Raw genomic sequence first — 21,401 nt, 5'->3', positions numbered from 1 at the left:
TAAACGGGGATAGCAGATCTATTCTATGTGTCATACTTGATCATTTCGCGATATTGCCATATTTTTGCTGAAAGGATTTAGTATAGAACAACGACGATAAAGATTGCAACTTTTGGTATCTGATAAAAAAAAGGCTTGCACCTACCGGAAGTAGCGTGACGTAGTCAGTTGAACATATACGCAAAGTTCCCTATTGTTTACAATGATGGCCGCATGAAGTGAGAGAGATTCGGACCGAGAAAGCGACAATTTCCCCATTAATTTGAGCGAGGATGAAAGATTTGTGGATGAGTAAAGTGCAAGTGAAGGACTAGTGGGGAGTTGAAGCTATTCAGATAGGGAAGATGCTGTGAGAGCCGGGGGTGACCTGATATTCAGCTGGGAATGACTACAACAGTAAATAAACACAAGACATATATATACTCTATTAGCCACAACACAACCAGGCTTATATTTAATATGCCACAAATTAATCCTGCATAAAAACACCTGCGTGTTTGTTATGCTAGCTCCTAGCTCCTCTGCTAGCTCCTAGCTCCATAGAACACGCCAATACAATTCAAACACCTGATCAACACACACAATCACTCAGCCCAAAAGACCGTTTACCTAACCCAAGGTTCATAAAGCTTATATATTTTTAAAAAGTTACGTACGTGACGCGCACATACGGTCAAGTTATCGAATGTTTAGCAGCCAAGGCTGCATACTCACGGTACCTGATATTCAGCTGGGAATGACTACAACAGTAAATAAACACAAGACATATATATACTCTATTAGCCACAACACAACCAGGCTTATATTTAATATGCCACAAATTAATCCTGCATAATAACACCTGCGTGTTTGTTATGCTAGCTCCTAGCTCCTCTGCTAGCTCCTAGCTCCATAGAACACGCCAATACAATTCAAACACCCGATCAACACACACAATCACTCAGCCCAAAAGACCGTTCACCTAACCCAAGGTTCATAAAGCTTATATATTTTTAAAAAGTTACGTACGTGACGCGCACTTACGGTACGGTACGTGTTATGCTAGCTCCTAGCTCCTCTGCTAGCTCCTAGCTCCATAGAACACGCCAATACAATTCAAACACATGATCAACACACACAATCACTCAGCCCAAAAGACCGTTCACCTAACCCAAGGTTCATAAAGCTTATATATTTTAAAAAAGTTACGTACATACGCAAAAAAAAGCCAAAGCTGCATACTCACAGTAGCACGTCTGCGTCTTTGTCATCCAAATCAAAGTAATCCTGGTAAGAGTCTGTGTTGTCCCAGTTCTCTACAGGCGTCTGTGTATCCAAATCAAAAGTCCTCCTGGTTAGAGTCTCTGTTATCCGAGTTCTTCCATCTTGACTGCATCTTTCGGGAATGTAAACAAAGAAGCGCCGGCTGTGTACTGTTGTGGCTGACTACGTTCGAAAAATACGTCCATTTCGCACCGACAACTTTCTTCTTTGCTTGCTTGGCTTCCTTCTCCATAATGCAATGAACATGATTGAAACAGATTCACGAACACAGATGTCCAGAATACTGTGGAATTATGAAATGAAAACAGAGCGTTTTCGTATCGGCTTCAATGTGGAAGGCATACCCGTGTTCGTCGGGCTACGTCACGCGCATACGTCATCCTCAGAGGCGTTTCGAACCGGAAGTTTAGCGGCAAATTTAAAATGTCACTTTATAAGTTAACCCGGCCGTATTGGCATGTGTTATAATGTTAAGATTTCATCATTGATATATAAACTATCAGACTGCGTGGTCGGTAGTAGTGGGTTTCAGTAGGCCTTTAACTCTATGTTATTATTAATAATTAATGATATTTACACTTAATTGAACGGTTTGAAGGAGGAGAAAACATGAAAAAAATGACAATTAAATTTTGAAACATAGTTTATCTTCAATTTCGACTCTTTAAAATTCAACCGAAAAAAAGAAGAGAAAAACTAGCTAATTCGAATCTTTTTGAAAACATTAAAAAAGTAATTTATGGAACATCATTAGTAATTTTTCCTGATTAAGATTAATTTTAGAATTTTGATGACATGTTTTAAATAGGTTAAAATCCAATCTGCACTTTGTTAGAATATATAACAAATTGGACCAAGCTATATTTCTAACAAAGACAAATCGTTATTTCTTCTAGATTTTCCAGAACAAACATTATAAAAGAAATTCTAAAGACTTTGAAATAAGATTTAAATTTGATTCTACAGATTTTCTAGATTTGCCAGAATAATTTTTTTGCATTTTAATCATGATAAGTTTGAAGAAATATTTCACAAATATTCTTCGTCGAAAAAACAGAAGCTAAAATGAAGAATTAAATTAAAATGTATTTATTATTCTTTACAATAAAATTTTTTTTTTATTTGAACATTGATTTAAATTGTCAGGAAATAAGAGGAAGGAATTTAAAAGGTAAAAAGGTATATGTGTTTAAAAATCCTAAAATCATTTTTAAGGTGGTATTTTTTTCTCTAAAATTGTCTTTCTGAAAGTTATAAGAAGCAAAGTAAAAAAAATAATGAATTTATTTAAACAAGTGAAGACCAAGTCTTTAAAATATTTTCTTGGATTTTCAAATTCTATTTGAGTTTTGTCTCTCTTAGAATTAAAAATGTCGAGCACAGTGAGACCAGCTTGCTAGTAAATAAATACAATTTAAAAAATAGAGGCAGCTCACTGGTAAGTGCTGCTATTTGAGCTATTTTTAGAACAGGCCAGCGGGCTACTCATCTGGTCCTTACGGGCTACCTGGTGCCCGCGGGCACCGCGTTGGTGACCCCTGTAATAGAGAATGTCTCATTTGCACCCCTGGTGGTGAAATCTGTCAAAATTAGGGTGCGCCCAAAAAGGAGGAATTTTTCAAATTGACTATTTGTCTGTTTTATAAGTGCCCCCCCTCTGGTCAACATATGAAATAACAAGTGTGTGTAAACATTTCAAATGCTCCCCCTCTGGCCAACATATGTAATAACAAGTGTGTGTAAGAAATTTAAATATGCCCCCTTTGGCCAAAATTAATTAAAAAAAATAAATACATATGTATAGAGAGACAAACTGTAATAACTTGAAGTAATGAATATTAAAAACCAATTACCGTATTTTTCGGACTATAACTTGCAGTTTTTTTCATAGTTTGGCCGGGAGTGCGACTCATACTCAGGAGCGACTTATGTGTGAAATTATTAACACGTTACCGTAAAATATCAAATAATATTATTTAGCTCATTCACGTAAGAGACTAGACTTATAAGATTTCATCGGATTTAGCCATTAGGAGTGACAGATTGTTTGGTAAACGTATAGCATGTTCTATATGTTATAGTTATTTGAATGACTCTTACCATTATATGTTACGTTAACATACCAGGCACATTCTCAGTTGGTTATTTATGCCTCATATAACGTACACTTGTTCACTATTTATTTATTTTAAATTGCCTTTCAAATGTCTATTCTTGGTGTTGGGTTTTATCAAATAAATTTCCCCAAAAAATGCGACTTATACTCCAGTTTTCCTTCTTTATGATGCATTTTCGGCCGGTGCGATTTATACTCCGGAGCGATTTATAATCCGAAAAATACGGTACAACAAAAAATTAAATTAAAAAAAATTACTAAAAGCTTGACTTTTTTATATGTGCATAGTATTTATATATTATTAATGTTGTATATACAAATCTATATACAGTATATCTAGAAAGGTTGGTCCTAAAGAGGTAGGCATTTTTCGGAGGTCTCAAGAAGGTAACAAATACAAGAATGTACGTGTGTCTGTGTGAGTGTGTGTGTGTGTGTGTGTGTGTGCGTGTGTGTGTGCGTGTGTGTGTGCGTGCGTGTGTGTGTGTGTGTGTGTGTGTGTGTGTGTGTGTGTGTGTGTGTGTGTGTGCGTGCCAACTGTGAGCTCAGCACTTTGACCTAGTTAGAATCGCAAAAAACCACGAAATGTGAAAATAGAAACTCTCGCATCCTGTGTTGTCATTATTAGGTCTGCTTTTTATCCCTGCCGTCGCTCCAATTTGCAGGACTACGTCCAGGCTGTGACCGGGGTGTGCTACGACGCACTGGAGGGCCTCATCTACCTGGTGCTCTTCTCCTTTGTGACGGCCCTCATGTTCAGCTCCATTGTCTGCAGCGTACCTCATACCTGGCACAGCAAACGGTCAGTAAGCCCTGAAACTGTAGAGGCTTTTTGAAGGGGACCTGCATTTTTGGGGGATTTTGCCTAATATTCACAATCCTTATATGTAAAGAGAATTTTTTTTAATGCATTCTAAATAGTAAACAAACGTGATTAAAAGTCCGCTTACAATACAGCCTATAGGAATCGCTCTATTCTGCCTATAAAGCCCTTAGAAAAACATTGAAACACCTCCATGAAGGTTTTATATTCATGCTGTAAATATATATGTAATGTAGTAACGGACACATTTATAATAACATTTAATATTTACGTAATTTGCTCATTTTAAGCATATGCGGTGCATTAATTTCAGAAAGTACTACTACTCATTGCAGACTTCATGGGAGCCAACAAACATTACGGTACGATGTCTGCTGTCATTAGGATGCCGACTGATAAAGTATTGTTATAGTCCCGTTTAGCTCAAGAATGACTCATAATCGCAAAGAAAAGGAATATGGAGCCAAGCGTCTTTTCGTGTTGTTGTCGCCATTTCCAGGTCTAAATTGACTGTCAACGTGTACGAACTTGTCGGACTAAGTCCTCATCCTTGTGCTATTAGGGTGAGTGGCATGATTTATGATCTACAACAGGGGTCACCAACGCGGTGCCCGCGGGCACCAGGTAGCCCGTAAGGACCAGATGAGTAGCCCGCTGGCCTGTTCTAAAAATAGCTCAAATAGCAGCACTTACCAGTGAGCTGCCTTTATTTTTTAAATTGTATTTATTTACTAGCAAGCTGGTCTCGCTGTGCTCGACATTTTTAATTGTAAGAGAGACAAAACTCAAATAGAATTTGAAAATCCAAGAAAATATTTGAAAGACTTGGTCTTCACTTGTTTAAATAAATTCATAATTTTTTTTACTTTGCTTCTTATGACTTTCAGAAAGACAATTTTAGAGAAAAAATACAACCTTAAAAATGATTTTAGGATTTTTAAACACATATACCTTTTTACCTTTTAAATTCCTTCCTCTTATTTCCTGACAATTTAAATCAATGTTCAAGTAAATTTATTTTTTTTATTGTAAAGAATAATAAATACATTTTAATTTAATTCTTCATTTTAGCTTCTGTTTTTTCGACGAAGAATATTTGTGAAATATTTCTTCAAACTTATCATGATTAAAATGCAAAAAAATTATTCTGGCAAATCTAGAAAATCTGTAGAATCAAATTTAAATCTTATTTCAAAATCTTTAGAATTTCTTTTAAAATTTTTGTTCTGGAAAATCTAGAAGAAATAACGATTTGTCTTTGTTAGAAATATAGCTTGGTCCAATTTGTTATATATTCTAACAAAGTGCAGATTGGATTTTAACCTATTTAAAACATGTCATCCAAATTCTAGAATTAATCTTAATCAGGAAAAATTACTAATGATGTTCCATAAATTATTTTTTTTATTTTTTCAAAAAGATTCGAATTAGCTAGTTTTTCTCTTCTTTTTTTCGGTTGAATTTTGAATTTTAAAGAGTCGAAATTGAAGATAAACTATGTTTCAAAATTTAATTGTCATTTTTTTCGTGTTTTCTCCTCTTTTAAACCGTTCAATTAAGTGTAAATATCATTAATTATTAATAATAACATAGAGTTAAAGGTAAATTGAGCAAATTGGCTATTTCTGGCAATTTATTTAAGTGTGTATCAAACTGGTAGCCCTTCGCATTAATCAGTACCCAAGAAGTAGCTCTTGGTTTCAAAAAGGTTGGTGACCCCTGATGTACAATAAACTTCCACAAGCAAGAAAGTGAGGAAGGAGCGGATCAGTCAATCATTTCAACACAGGCACACAAGCTCGTGATCACGGCACCACTATAAATAGTTTGTGTGCGTTAGCGCTTCTAATAACAATATCACTAACACTTGGTTAATATTCAAGACAAGAAATGCAAATGGTGTATTGTTGGCGGGTTGTGGATGGTTATTGATTGGGTTTTATGGGCAGAATAGAATACCTCCTATTGGCTCTGTTGTATGCACACTGGTATTTACGTACAGTACAGGCCAAAAGTTTGAACACACCTTCTCATTCAATGCCATCCCCATCCATCCATTTTCTACCGCTTGTCCCGTTCGGGGTCGCGGGGGTTGCTGGAGCCTATCTCAGCTGCGGACGAGCCGGTGGGGATTTTAGTGCAGGTACTGAATCATTTGTTAGGGTTTGTTCCGACCAGTGTTTCATGCTGCCGATTCCGATCATCCATGAGCGAGATCGGCCGATACCAATACCAAACACATGTATTAACTGTAAATTGTTTGTTTTATTTATGGTAAGCGCTATTGACAGATTAACAATAGAGATCGACTGATGTAGTTTTTTCAGGGCCGATACCGATTAATAGTCAAGGAGGCTGATGATCAATATTTGGAGCCGATCATTTGCATAAAATGTTATTTCAACATGAATAGTATGCAGTAAAGGCCAAAAGTTTGGACACAACTTCTTATTCATTGCGTTTTCTTTATTTTCATGACTATTTGCATTGTAGATTGTCACTGAAGGCATCAAAACTATGAATGAACATGCGGAAGACTCCTTCCGTCGGGTTCCTCGGACCACAAATCACCGACATCACCGCTCCTTTTCAGGGTTTTTAGACAGTTTTATTTTCATCAAAGTGCAGTTTCTTTTGGTGCTTTTCAGCAGTTGTCTGGTCTCACTCTCTCTCACGTGCTCCAACTCCAACTCTCCTCTCCTTCCCGGCTGCTGCCTTCTAACAGAGCGACAGGTGATTAGATAAGCAGGCCCAGGTGGGCCATCTACGCACCTGTCGCTGATCTCGAAGCCGGTCCTGGCACACCCCGCTTCGCTGCAGATCCGCAGGCACAGAACACATGTGGAGTTATGTACTTAACAGAAAAAGGTGAAATAACTGAAAACATGTTTTATATTGTAGTTTCTTCAAAATAGCCACCCGTTGCTCTGATTACTTTTTCGCACACTCTTGGCATTCTCTCGATGAGCTTCAAGAGGTAGTCACCTGAAATGCTTTTCACTTCACAGGTGTGCTCGAAGCTCTTTGAGAGAATGCCAAGAGTGTGCAAAGGAGTAATCAGAGCAAAGGGAGGCTATTTTGAAGAAACTAGAATATAAAATACACTACCGTTCAAAAGTTTGGGGTCACCGAAACAATTTTGTGGAATATCCTTCATTTCTAAGAACAAGAATAGACTGTCGAGTTTCAGATGAAAGTTCTCTTTTTCTGGCCATTTTGAGCGTTTAATTGACCCCACAAATGTGATGCTCCAGAAACTCAATCTGCTCAAAGGAAGGTCAGTTTTGTAGCTTCTGTAACGAGCTAAACTGTTTTCAGATGTGTGAACATAATTGCGCAAGGGTTTTCTAATCATCAATTAGCCTTCTGAGCCAATGAGCAAACACATTGTACCATTAGAACACTGGAGTGATAGTTGCTGGAAATGGGCCTCTATACACCTATGTAGATATTGCACCAAAAACCAGACATTTGCAGCCAGAATAGTCATTTACCACATTAGCAATGTATAGAGTGTATTTCTTTCAAGTTAAGACTAGTTTAAAGTTATCTTCATTGAAAAGTACAGTGCTTTTCCTTCAAAAATAAGGACATTTCAATGTGACCCCAAACTTTTGAACGGTAGTGTATGTTTTCAGTTATTTCACCTTTGTTAAGTACATAACTCCACATGTGTTTATTCATAGTTGTGATGCCTTCAGTGACAATGTACAATGTAAATAGTCATGAAAATAAAGAAAACCCATTGAATGAGCAGAAGGTATGTCCAAACCTTTGGCCTGTACTGTATATTTACAAGTTAGAGTGAATAAAAAAAATACATCTGTCGTCATGTCTTTCACAATGATAATGTAAAAGATAGGCAAAATTCCCCCCCAATAAGTGCAGTTCCCCTTTAAAGCTTTCATTGGCACGCTCGTGTTAGTGCGTGTGTGCATACACAGCTAGGAATGATTTATGAGGGCAAACACATAAATGAATCATGGCTTCAAAACATGTATTGCAAGGTCTCGTTTGGACACGGAACCAGTAAGTGTTTTTTTTTTGTGTGTGCACACAAATTACTCTGCAAACATTCACTTCCGGACTACACCAGCTGCGTCCTCAAGTAGTACTCATTTCCTCCCCCCACGCTAAATTGTGAAGAGTCGGCCTGAATCTGTCACAGCCACTGCCAGAGTTGAAGTCATCTCCCACATTGGGATGGTGGATTTACTCAGATGTGTTTGCTCAGGCAGCTTTTTTGCATTCTTCTCACAGGAAAGTCTCACACTTAATTAAGGGATCCCTCGAACTAATGAAGGTAGGGTGTTCATCTGCTTCATCACAGCTGGAGCTTCCTGTTAGAGCGAGTGCTCCCTGCAAAGCTGATGCAATGCACATAATTAGTTTTTTGTGTCAAGCGTGTTAACTTTAATTCTTTACCCTACAGACGCTAACGAATCGGCAAACGTGACAACATGGCAGGGCTTCCATATTCCTGTCAATTTGAAAAAAAAGACAGGGAGGGGGCTCCCTCTGGTGGCTCACAGTGTCTGCGCTGTGTTTGCAGGGCTGACGAGGAGAGCGACGACGGCTCCCTGGGTCGCGGCGGGAGGCAAAACCACGACAACTTGTACCGCGTGCACATGCCAAGCCTGTACAGCTGCGGCAGCAGCTACGGCAGCGAGGCGTCCATCCCGGCCACCGCACACACCGTCAGCAACGCCCCTGTCACCGAGTACATGTAAGACACTCCCATTTGTCAACTACACCGTCTCTCTCCAGCTGTGATGCATGTGAAACCCCAAACCAGGTTCAGTCAAGTGACAAATAAACAGCAGAATATACGGTCCGTCACATAGAGAGGGATGTTTGACTAGCCTTTTTGCAGTAGGTGCTTAAAACCCACTAGAGTGCTCCTGTCAAATGGAGGATGTTTGATTAGCCTTTTTGCAGGACGTGTTAGGAACTGATCAAGGAGGTGACCCCAGGATGCAGAGACGGGAGGCAAGGTTGAATAACAAAAAGGGAAGAATTTAATAAGTCCAAAAAGTGTAACAAAAGGCGATGGGGCAGAAGTGCACAGCATGAATTACCAACAATCAATCAATGTTTATTTATATAGCCCTAAATCACAAGTGTCTCAAAGGGCTGCACAAGCCACAACGACATCCTCGGTACAGAGCCCACATACGGGCAAGGAAAAACTCACCCCAGTGGGACGTCGATGTGAATGACTATGAGAAACCTTGGAGAGGACCGCATATGTGGGTAACCCCCCCCCCCCCCCCCCTCTAGGGGAGACCGAAAGCAATGGATGTCGAGTGGGTCTGACATAATATTGTGACAGTCCAGTCCACAGTGGATCCAACACATCAGCGAGAGTCCAGTCCATAGTGGGGCCAGCAGGAAACCTTCCCGAGCGGAGACGGGTCAGCAGCGCAGAGATGTCCCCAACCGATGCACAGGCTAGCGGTCCACCCGGGGTCCCGACTCTGGACAGCCAGCACTTCATCCATGGCCACCGGACCTGTGCAACCTCCCCTCCAAGGAAGAGGGGAGCAGAGGAGAGAAGAAAAGAAACGGCAGATCAACTGGTCTAAAAAGGGGGTCTATTTAAAGGCTAGAGTATACAAATGAGTTTTAAGATGGGACTTAAATGCTTCTACTGAGGTAGCATCTCTAACTGTTACCGGGAGGGCATTCCATAGTACTGGAGCCCGAACAGAAAACGCTCTATAGCCCGCAGACTTTTTTTTGGCTCTGGGAATCACTAATAAGCCGGAGTTCTTTGAACGCAGATTTCTTGTCGGGACATATGGTACAATACAATCGGCGAGATAGGCTGGAGCTAAACCGTGTAGTATTTTATACGTAAGTAGTAAAACCTTAAAGTCGCATCTTAGAACAAAAACAGGTTCCTCAGTGGTCGGCAGGGGGAAAAGCCAGGGCGCACTGAGCACAGCATAAAGTCCTCTTTACCTCAGGGAGGCTGGGAAACAAACACAAAAGGTGAGGGATTTCAGGACGGCGTAGCGAAGTGGGTAGAGTGGCCGTGCCAGCAATCGGACGGTTGCTGGTTACTGGGGTTCAATCCCCACCTTCTACCATCCTAGTCACGTCCGTTGTGTCCTTGGGCAAGACACTTCACCCTTGCTCCTGATGGCTGCTGGTAGCGCCTTGCATGGCAGCTCCCGCCATCAGTGTGTGAATGTGTGTGTGAATGTGTGTGTGAATGGGTGAATGTGGAAATACTGTCAAAGCGCTTTGAGTACCTTGAAGGTAGAAAAGCGCTATACAAGTATAACCCATTTATCATTTATTTGACTAAGGGGAGACAACGTACCAGAACTGACGAGGTGAAGCAGGCGCATGCACGGTACAGGAGAAAATAACCGGCAAGACCCAGCTGTAAGAGACGAGCTTAAATACTCCTCGGTTGAAATTGGTTGCAGGTGTGCCTTAGTGTCCGCCCCTCGCTGGAGACTAATGAGCTGAAGAAAACACATCACAATAAAGGAGAAGGCAGGGAAATGATAAAACACAACAGGGCGTCCTTTAAAAACATTTAGAGGATTTCTGATTTGGATTTTCGCGGTAGATTCTTTAAAACCAACAGAGCCTTTCTGTCCAGTAGAGGATCCCTGGCTAGTGCTTTTATATTTAAGTATTTTACAATCACCAGAATCTGTTTACTCAGTGGCCTATTGGTTAGAGTGTCCGCCCTGAGATCGGTAGGTTGTGAGTTCAAACCCCGGCTGAGTCATACCAAAGACTATAAAAATGGGACCTATTACCTCCCTGCTTGGCACTCAGCATCAAGGGTTGGAATTGGGGGTTAAATCACCAAAAATGATTCCCGGGCGTGGCCACCCCTGCTGCTCAATGCTCCCCTCACCTCCCTGGGGGTGAACAAGGGGATGGGTCAAATGCAAAGGACAAATTTCACCACAACTAGTGTGTGTGTGACAATCATTGGTACTTTAGCTTTAACTTAAATATATACGGTAAATCAAAACAGAGTTGGCATTGTGAAAATGGGCCCACCACAACCATTTAATTAGACACTCCAGGCCTAACCTTATAAGAGCACTTAAAGAAGATCACAAAGCAGACCTAGAAAGAGTAACAAGAGAACTTAAAGAAGATCAGAGAAAAGCAAAAACAGAATACAAAGAAGATCGGAGAAGTGTGCAGGAAAATATAGAAAGTCTGCAAAGTCAGAATTGATTGATTGATTGATTGAAACTTTTATTAGTAGATTGCACAGTACAGTACATATTCCGTACAATTGACCACTAAATGGTAACACCCCAATAAGTTTTTCAACTTTTTTAAGTCGGGGTCCACGTAATCAATTCATGGTACAAATATATACTATCAGCATAATACAGTCATCACACAAGTTAATCATCAGAGTATATACATTGAATTATTTACATTATTTACAATCCGGGGGGTGGGATGTGGAGGGTTTGGTTGATATCAGCACTTCAGTCATCAACAATTGCATCATCAGAGAAATAGACATTGAAACAGTGTAGGTCTGACTTGGTAGGATATGTACAGCGAGCAGAGAGAGAACATAGTGAGTTCAGATAGCATAAGAACAAGTATATACATTACAAATACATTTGATTATTTACATTTGGTTATTTACAATCCGGGGAGGTGGGATGTGGTGGGGGGAGGGTGTTAGTCAAGGGTTGAAGTTGCCTGGAGGTTTTAGTGCGGTTTTGAAGGAGGATAGAGATGCACTTTCTTTTACACCTGTTGGGAGTGCATTCCATATTGATGTGGCATAGAAGGAGAATGAGTTTAGACTTTTGTTAGATCGGAATCTGGGTTTAACGTGGTTAGTGGAGCTCCCCCTGGTGTTGTGGTTATGGCGGTCATTTACGTTAAGGAAGTAGTTTGACAGTTTTGACATAACAACATAAGAAAGGACTTTCAGGAAATGCGATAAGAAATGAGGATTCTTCAAGAAGGAGTTATTGCAGTGAAACGAGACAACATGTTGAGGAATATCTGGATAAACGAATGAATGATATCATCGTGGCAGGGCACCAAATTAAACCAAGATCCTACGTGAAAGCGGTGAATAATGGAGAACCAGATGAAATGGATGTTGCTTCAGCAGAACAGCAAGTGGTCATCTTTCTGCAATCAAAGGAAATTGAAATGGACATTAATACCATCGAAACATGCATCCCACCGAATGGAAGAAACGACACCAGTCCTCCAGTCGTCCTTCTGAAACTCGTTAAAGAAGCTGAAGGGAACAAATGTGCACATGAATGAGCGTCTCACAAAACGTAATGCTGAAATCGCTAAGAAAAGCATGCGACTTGGGAAAGCAGGGAATAATTCAGGGGACTTGGAGCGCCAACTGTAAAATCTACACTACCGTTCAAAAGTTTGGGGTCACATTGAAATGTCCTTATTTTCTAAGGAAAAGCACTGTACTTTTCAATGAAGATAACTTTAAACTAGTCTTAACTTTAAAGAAATACACTCTATACATCGCTAATGTGGTAAATGACTATTCTAGCTGCAAATGTCTGGTTTTTGGTGCAATATCTACATAGGTGTATAGAGGCCCATTTCCAGCAACTATCACTCCAGTGTTCTAATGGTACAATGTGTTTGCTCATTGGCTCAGAAGGCTAATTGATGATTCAAAATGGCCAGAAAAAGAGAACTTTCATCTGAAACTCGACAGTCTATTCTTGTTCTTAGAAATGAAGGCTATTCCACAAAATTGTTTGGGTGACCCCCAAACTTTTGAGGTCCAGAAGCAAGAGTCCTTGTTGTCCATGACATCAAAGACCTGGACAAATTTTAAAGTTGACACTGCTTCCACGACGACGATGATAATGGAGTCTGATGGAAAACAAACACATATTTAACACCAACTCTACTATGTTCCAAGGGACCACTAAACAAGAAGACCTAGATTTAGGAGCACATCCACCTACACAGAAACATGGATTGATGGACTAGATTTTGACCTGGAAGGATATGAACAAAATGATATCAACAGAACAAACACAAAAAAAAGGAGGAGGAGATGTGTACGTGATGAACAACTTGAACTACAAAGTGGTAAAAAAAAACATGCCATTTGCTATACACTACCGTTGCAAAGTTTGGGGTCACATTAAAATGTCCTTATTTTTCAATGAAGATAACTTTAAACTAGTCTTAACTTTAAAGAAATACACTCTATACATTGCTAATGTGGTGAATGACTATTCTAGCTGCAAATGTCTGGTTTTTGGTGCAATATCTACATAGGTGTATAGAGGCCCATTTCCAGCAACTATCACTCCAGTGTTCTAATGGTACAATGTGTTTGCTCATTGGCTCAGAAGGCTAATTGATGATTAGAAAACCCTTGTGCAATCATGCTCACACATCTGAAAACAGTTTAGCTCGTTACAGAAGCTACAAAACTGACCTTCCTTTGAGCAGAGTGAGTTTCTGGAGCATCACATTTGTGGGGTCAATGAAATGCTCAAATAGGCCAGAAAAAGAGAACTTTCATCCGAAACTCGACAGTCTATTCTTGTTCTTAGAAATGAAGGCTATTCCACAAAATTGTTTGGGTGACCCCAAACTTTTGAACGGTAGTGTAGATAATATCTTAGAATGCATGACCACTGAAATATGTCAGGAAATAAGCAAAAACGTATTCATCAGTTGTATATAAAGATCACCTAAGTCAAGTATTGAAACATTTGAAGACTGGATCAAGGCAAATTTCATGGACACTGGTCAAAAAAAATTTTTTTAACTTTTATATTGACTTATTAAACCCTAACAAGCAAAGGTACATTGATGACTTCATTCAATGTATAGCACCAGTTTATATCCTAAAATCACAAAGCCAAGCAGAATCACAGCACACTGTGCCACACTAATATTTTTAACAATGATTTTGATAATAACACTACAAACGGTCTACTTATAACCGACATTAGTGATCATCTGCCAGTTTTCGCAATATATGATGGAAACTACAAGAAGAGGAACATGGAAGACAAACATACATTTCGAAGACTATGCACAGAGAAGAGGGATTGTTTTTCAAAAATGAGCTAAAAAAGCAAAATTGGGACAATGTGAACAATGAAAATTATGTTGATGAAGCATATGGTAGTTTTTCAAACACATTCATAATACTTTATGACAAACATTGTCCACGGTGCAAGAATCAGTACCCAGTAGTACCAACAGACTTTGGTCGGTACCTCTAAAAGTACTGAATTCGGTACCCATTCCCTGCCACTACCGCCATCATTTCCATATTCAAGCACTGCAAATGTCTCATTTCATTGTTTGATATCGATACTTATTTTCCCTTTGCAGGGCGCAGAATGCCAACTTCCCGAACTCCCGCTGTGAGAACACTCCTCTGATCGGACGAGAGTCTCCACCCCCCTCGGTGAGTTGAAAGTGACACATGCCCTCCTGGCACCTTCAGCTAAGCTTCCACCGAGCCGCTCAGTTCATTTGGAAAGCCTAATTCACCACAACAGGTTATTTTAGTACCTTTTGTCGCTCGGTGAAAACATGGCGCTATAACCCTGATCCGGAAAGATCCACCGAGCATCCTATAATAACACGAGCGCCCTCTCTGGCTGGTATTATTACTTAACTCATTAAAAAAAAGCTGACAGTTTCAAAGTGGTGTTCCTCTCACCAGCTATCCCATAGCTAACACCACCCCCTTTCTCCAGTCTAAACTCCCACACCCTCTCTCTCCTCATTACCTCTTGTGTCTGACCTGGACACTGCTGCTTCACATTTCTTCTCTACTCTCTTGTCGTCTTTTTTTCTCTCCCACTTCGACCCCTTTTGCCAATCCATCCAGTTGTATTTGACTCCCGCCCACACTAACAGTGGCCACAGCTGGCAGTTAAAGCCTTCGGACAGCTCGAGGTCGTTTTGGTAACCTTCTGGTCTGCTATGCTAACAGGTACAACACTAACCGCCCTCCCCCTGTACCCCACCTGTTGGCCTGTAAACCCCAAGACCCGCTTCCCTTCAAGTGCAACCTCCCAACACCCAGCTCAACTTACCCTCTCGATTCTTGCTCAGTGTCCCACCTGTTTGTTGCCTGCAGCCCCTTGGGCTGCATTCCACCCTTTTGCAACCCCTCACATTCTGAGGAGAACATGCGGAACTACCTCAAGACTCACTGATCCTTGTGTTGTCATCATCTTTTTTTGGATTCAATGAAGCTACGTTGAATTAAGTAGTATACATGGAGAAGCCGCATTCAAAATGGAATCATCAATAACAAAAGTACAGCAAGCAGCAAAAACGATATACCGTATTTTTCGGATCATAAGTCGCAGTTTTTTTCATAGTTTGGCCGGGGGTGCGACTTAAACTCTGGAGCGACTTATGTGTGAAATTATTAACACATTACCGTAAAATATCAAATAATATTACTCATCTCATTCCCGTAAGAGACTAGACGTATATTAGCAATCGTCACACACACACGTCAACCAATAAAAATTTGGCGGGGGCGGGTCATGGCAGAAGTGCGTTGTGAAAAAAAAGATGCTACCTGCTACTACTTCTATGAGAATTGATCATTTCAACATTGGCGGTAACTTATAAAAATAATAATTGGAACTGCAACTGGCGATGACTCTGACGTAAGCGACGTACCGATAGAAGAGGAAGCGGCGCATTGTCTACCTTTGGAGTTGGCAGAGTTGTTTAGAAGCGACACCAAGGAAGAAGATGTCATGGGATTGTTTGGTAAACGTATAGCATGTTCTATATGTTAGAGTAATTTGAATGACTCTTACCATAATATGTTACGTTAACATACCAGGCACGTTCTCAGTTGGTTATTTATGCCTCATATAACGTACACTTATTCAGCCTGTTGTTCACTATTTTTTATTTATTTTAAATTGCCTTTCAAATGTCTATTCTTGGTGTTGGGTTTTATCAAATAAATTTCCCCAAAAAATGTGACTTATACCGTAATTTCCGGACTATAAGCCGCACCTGACTATAAGCCGCACCAGCTAACTTTAGGGGAAAATACAGATTGCTCCATATATAAGCCGCACCCGACTATAAGCCGGAGGGTTTTGATGTGTAATTACCGTAGTATATAGGGGTTCCTGCTACCACGGAGGGGATTGTCGGGACAGAGATGACTGTTTGGGAACGCAAAGCGTCCCATTTATTAACAATAAATCTTTCAATCATTCAATCAAACTTTCACATCTTTGACATGGCGAACAGCATTCGTGCAGAGTACAAATAATACAACGGTGCAAAGTAATACAAAGTGCTCGCCTGTACGTTATCAAAATAACCAGCCTACCGGTATATGAAAAGTCAGTCTTTAATCATTGTGTCATCGTCTTCCTCCTGCGTACTAAAACCACCGAAATCCTCTTCGTCGGTGTCGGAGAAGAACAGGCCGTAAATAAGCCGCACCCTTGTATAAGCCGCAGGGACCAGAACGAGGGGAAAAAGTAGCGGCTTATAGTCCGGAAATTACGGGACTCTAGTGCGACTTACATATGTTTTTTTCCTTCTTTATTATGCATTTTCGGCCGGTGCGATTTATACTCCGGAGCGATTTATAATCCGGAGCGATTTATAATCCGAAAAATACGGTAGTCTAAAATCCTCTTGCGATAACGATATACAGTACAGGCCAAAAGTTTGGACACACCTCATTTCAATGCGTTTTCTTTATTTTCGTGACATTGTAGATTGTCTGAAGGCATCAAAACTATGACACCTGTGAAGTGAAAACCCTTTCAGGTTATTACCTCTTGAAGCTCATGGAGAGAATGCCAAGAGTGTGCAAAGCAGTAATCAGAGCAAAGGGTGGCTATTTTGAAGAAACTAGAATATAAAACATGTTTTCAGTTATTTCACTGCAAGTTATTTTTGTTAAGTACATAACGCCAGATATGTTCATTCTTTCACATTTTTCAACGCATTTCAACCGTTCCACTGTCAAAATATTCCTCTTGGTCATGACAAAAAACTAAGTTGGTTCAAGAGCTTGAAAAATTCCCGGTTGTCCTGAAATTCCATAATAACATTTCTTTACCGATTTAAACAATTCCAACACCAACCAATTCAGCTCATTCAGGACATTCATGCTCTTAATCTTTTTTTTTTTAAATCCCGCTTTTCCCAAAATTCCCAAATTTCCATGAAATTCCCATTGAAATGAATGGGACATTTTTCCAAGTTGCAAAATTCCCACATTTTTCAACCTATTCAAACCATTCCAACATCAACACATTCCACTCATCCTGCACATTCAAACTAACACTTTCCCAAGTTCCAAACCAAATTCCGGTTTTCCGGAAATTCAAACTCTTCAACATTCAAACCATTCCAACATTCAAACTATTCTTACATTCATACTACATTCTGTCAGCATTTCAGATCAACTTCAGCATTCACACGCACTTCCTTCAGGAATTGCCTCATCTAGTTAAAGTTGAAAGTCTATACTTCAATCACATACTAATTTATTAATTGATTAATTTAGTTCTAATCCTTTGTGGTGGTACGTACAGTAAAGGCAAAATCAATGAAAAAAACTGTCATTGTCAAAATATTTGTGAACCTTACATTTGCTGCGTTTACAAAACAACAATATTGTGAACATATAACATTAAATGGTTAAAACCAATGGTTATAATATAACGCAATCGATTTAATATGGTTAGAATTTACCAGTACATTTTTGGGCGTTATTGCTTTACATGAGGTGTTGTAAATATGTAGTGTTTGTGATGGAAAATGTCTTCTGCACGGCTCCAAAAAAAATGTAAGCCCTTAAATTATGTTTTTAATCAAGTTAAACATGAGTAGGACTTACCGGAATGATGTAGTTAAGAATTGTACTTTTAAAAAGATGTACAGTACCAGTCAAAAAGCTTAGACACATCCTTTCTTTGGATAATATGATAAAGTGTGTTTAAACTTTTGACTGGTACTAGAGCCTGTGTGTCAAAGTCAAGGCCCGTGGGCCAGATCCAGCTCGTGAATGAATGATCTATGGCCCGGGATGATATTTGATTAGTATTATAACCGGCCCGCAGGCCACAGCCGCCTGCTGCTGTTTTGCACGCACCAATACTCCATCAGTGTTGGCGCTAGGAATGTTGAAAATGGGGTCCCAGGTAGGGATGATGTTTGATAAGAAATTATTGAGTTCGAGCCCATTATCGAAACCGATACCTTATCGATTCTCTTATCGAATCCAAAAAGGTTGTTGTATATGGAAAAAAAAACACAATATTTGGTTTAACAAAAGCTCACTTTTATTTTATAAGAAAAAAATAAAATAAAATAAATAAATAAATATTGACTGTTGTTACCCCCCTAAAGAAATAATTATTACCCAAAGTATATTAAGTGTGATTTTTCAGAAAAACAATTATATACAGTAACACAAAAACAACCTGTCTTTGTGATCACTATAGGTGAATAGCCATGCCTTGAAGCGTTTTTTCCGGTGCATTATTTTTGCTGCTTGTGTGACATCACAGGAAATGACATGTCATTTCCTGTGATGTCCCACAGGGCATTTCTTGTGGGACGGGATTCGTTCCCAGGGATTCGAATAAAGAACCAACTCTTTTTCTTTACTATAGTGGCCTCGATAACGGAAACCGCTTCTCAAAAAGGGATTCGAGTCCATGGAATCGGTTCTTTTCTTATCGAACAACCGGGAGAACCGGTTTCGAACATCATCCCTAGTCCCAGGTACCCCATCAAGTCATAAAAACGGGGTCCCACAGTACATTTTTGGGGTCCCACTTTTTTGTAAGCGTTTTGAAAACGTGATAAATGTATGCATTATCCTGTCATATCTCACATTCTATATCGTGTTTTGGAAAAAGGTTGTCATAAACGTTAATTCATTCAAAAATATTACAAAAGAAAAATGTTTATGGATATGTAAATGTATTCAGTTATAAACATTCATTCACTTTCTTCTTTCCTTCATGGATCCAAACTTTACCGCTGCCGGTAGTTTTTTTCTATATATTTATTGTAATATTTTCAGAATGTGTTTGTTCTATTTTTGGCCAAAGTAAGACAAAGAAAACAATCTGAAGTTTTTAGTTTTAATGCCATGATTTTAATAGTCCGGCCCGCGTGTGCACAGATTTTCCTCCATGTGGCCCCTGTGCTAAATATGAGTTTGACACCCCTGTACTAGAGAGACAAGCGGTAGAAAATGGATGGATGGAAGTATACCCTTCCTTTTCCTCTGTGGCGCAGCTTCTGTTTGGATCAGTAGACCTTTGCACCCCCCAGTGTGCAGTTTGCAGAGTGACCCCTTGCATGTGTAACCACTGTGTGTCCGTCCCCTTTTCTCCTCCTGTTTGAAGCTCTGTGAACATCCTGCAGAGAGTAACTCGTTTTTTTTCCATCATTTCATCCTCCCATCTGATTGTCACACACAGTACACCTCCAGCATGCGGGCAAAGTACATCGCTAACAGCCGAGCGGAACCCCAGAACACGCCCCCGTCGTCATCAAACTAGCAGGAAATGGACCTCCAATTGCTGCCACTCTTTTTTTCTTCTATTTTTGTTTTTTGAAAACATCACTCCCACCTTCTCTCTGAAGTTTTTACTCTCCCAACATCCTCGGATCACTCCTCCTTAGCCGTTTTCCTGGCGACTTTTCACAGAATCTTTCCTCTTACTGGAACGAACGAAGAAAAAAGACTTCATGCGTACTGACTTGTACATGGTATAGTATTCCTTTGATACTTAGTCTTAACCCTGGTGTCGGGGACCAGTCATCCTGCACAACTTGCATGCATTACAAGCCTGAAACGGAGCGATTTTTTTTCCAGACATTTCCCGCAGCACTGACCAGCCACAAAGCTGGGAATTTGGAGGATTTGATTTGTTGCATTGGGGAAAAAAAACAAAAGAGGTTTCTGTCAGATGGATGAAAAATGTGAATCAAAAGAGGGTTTAAAACTTGAGACTTTTTTTGACAACTACTGGAAAGCGGAACATTTTTACAGTACTACTCAGTTTCTTGTTGTTTTTTGGAAGATCGTCTGCCTCGCCGTCTTCAAACCTGCTCACTGCAACAACAACAACAAAAAAAACCTGCACGGCAAAAGCAAAGGGCGCTTAAAACAGTGCAGCAGTTTACAGTAAAAGACACCTGGGTGCAAGTTGATGTGAAATAAGCATTTTTGTTGTTGGTAGACTTCCAAAGCTTTTGCGTCGGTATTGCAGCGTCTCACAAATGTGTTTTAGCATTTTTTAACAAATAGATGACTACGACCACATGTTTATGCCAGTTTACAGACGGTGCCAAACAAACCTTTTTAAATGTCTTAAATGAGCCTAATTTTTTTTTCTTTTCATGTTTAATGCTATTTTTTTTCTTTGGCCGTCTTATTATCTTTGTGTGTCATTGTTCAGTTACTGAAATTTGACTTTTTTTGTTGCTTTAAATTTGAGTGGATTGTTTCGCTTTATTTTATTAGTAAAAATGATGTGGATGATAATAGATGTTTTCCTTTTTAATCAGGTTTTATACAGTTATGTGATCTCAAACTGTGGTTAATGAGCTTGAACGCCGTGTTTTCAAAATTAAATACATTTAACTGTAGTTCCTTTGTGTGTAATTACACTAGCAGGCAGCAGATGGCAGCAGAGCACTGCATGGGTTGTGCTAGTTTGTATTCACTTTGCTGGATACTCACTTAAAGGGGAACTGCACTTTTTTTTAAAGTTTGGTTATTGTTCACAATCATTATGAAATACTTGGGGACGGATGTATTTTTTAAAAAAACAAAACAAAACCAGTGAAGTTGGCACTTTGTGTAAATCGTAAATAAAAACAAAAACAATGATTTGCAAATTATTTTGAACCTATATTCAATTGATCAGACTGCAAAGACAAGATACTTAACATTTGAACTGGAAAACGTTATTTTTTGCAAATATTAGCTCATTTGGAATTTGTAGTTTCAAAAAAGCTGGCACAAATGGCAAAAAAGACTGAGAAGGTTGAGGAATGCTCATCAAACACTTAATTTGGAACATCCCACAGGTGAACAGGCTAATTGGGAACGGGTGGGTGCCACGATTGGGTATAAAAGCAACTTTCATGAAATGCTCAGTCATTTACAAACAAGGATGGGGCGAGGGTCACCACTTTGTCAACAAA

At 39.6% G+C, this 21,401-nt stretch overlaps 1 protein-coding gene across 3 annotated transcripts in view; it reads left to right on the top strand.

Annotated features, from left to right (window-relative positions):
- The window catches only part of LOC133651803 (protein tweety homolog 3-like), a 58,187-nt gene extending 37,169 nt beyond the window's left edge, over nt 1–21,018 (top strand). For 2 of the 3 annotated variants that reach the window (XM_062049939.1, XM_062049936.1), the window contains exons 12-15: nt 4,045–4,181; nt 8,755–8,928; nt 14,556–14,631; nt 19,667–21,016. In XM_062049939.1, coding sequence (XP_061905923.1) covers nt 4,045–4,181; nt 8,755–8,928; nt 14,556–14,631; nt 19,667–19,747 — 468 coding nt within the window. In that variant the 3' untranslated portion in view covers nt 19,748–21,016. Of the gene's footprint in view, nt 1–4,044; nt 4,182–8,754; nt 8,929–14,555; nt 14,632–15,060; nt 15,166–19,666 lie in introns of all 3 variants that reach the window. The other variant, XM_062049937.1, reaches the window with a different exon arrangement.
- The last annotated feature ends 383 nt before the right edge of the window (nt 21,019–21,401 follow it).

Source organism: Entelurus aequoreus, linkage group LG06 (assembly GCF_033978785.1).
Source record: "Entelurus aequoreus isolate RoL-2023_Sb linkage group LG06, RoL_Eaeq_v1.1, whole genome shotgun sequence".
In the NCBI taxonomy this organism is placed as follows: Eukaryota; Metazoa; Chordata; class Actinopteri; order Syngnathiformes; family Syngnathidae; genus Entelurus; species Entelurus aequoreus.
Note: the sequence above shows the minus strand (reverse complement) of the source record. Positions and strands in the feature narration are given on the sequence as shown.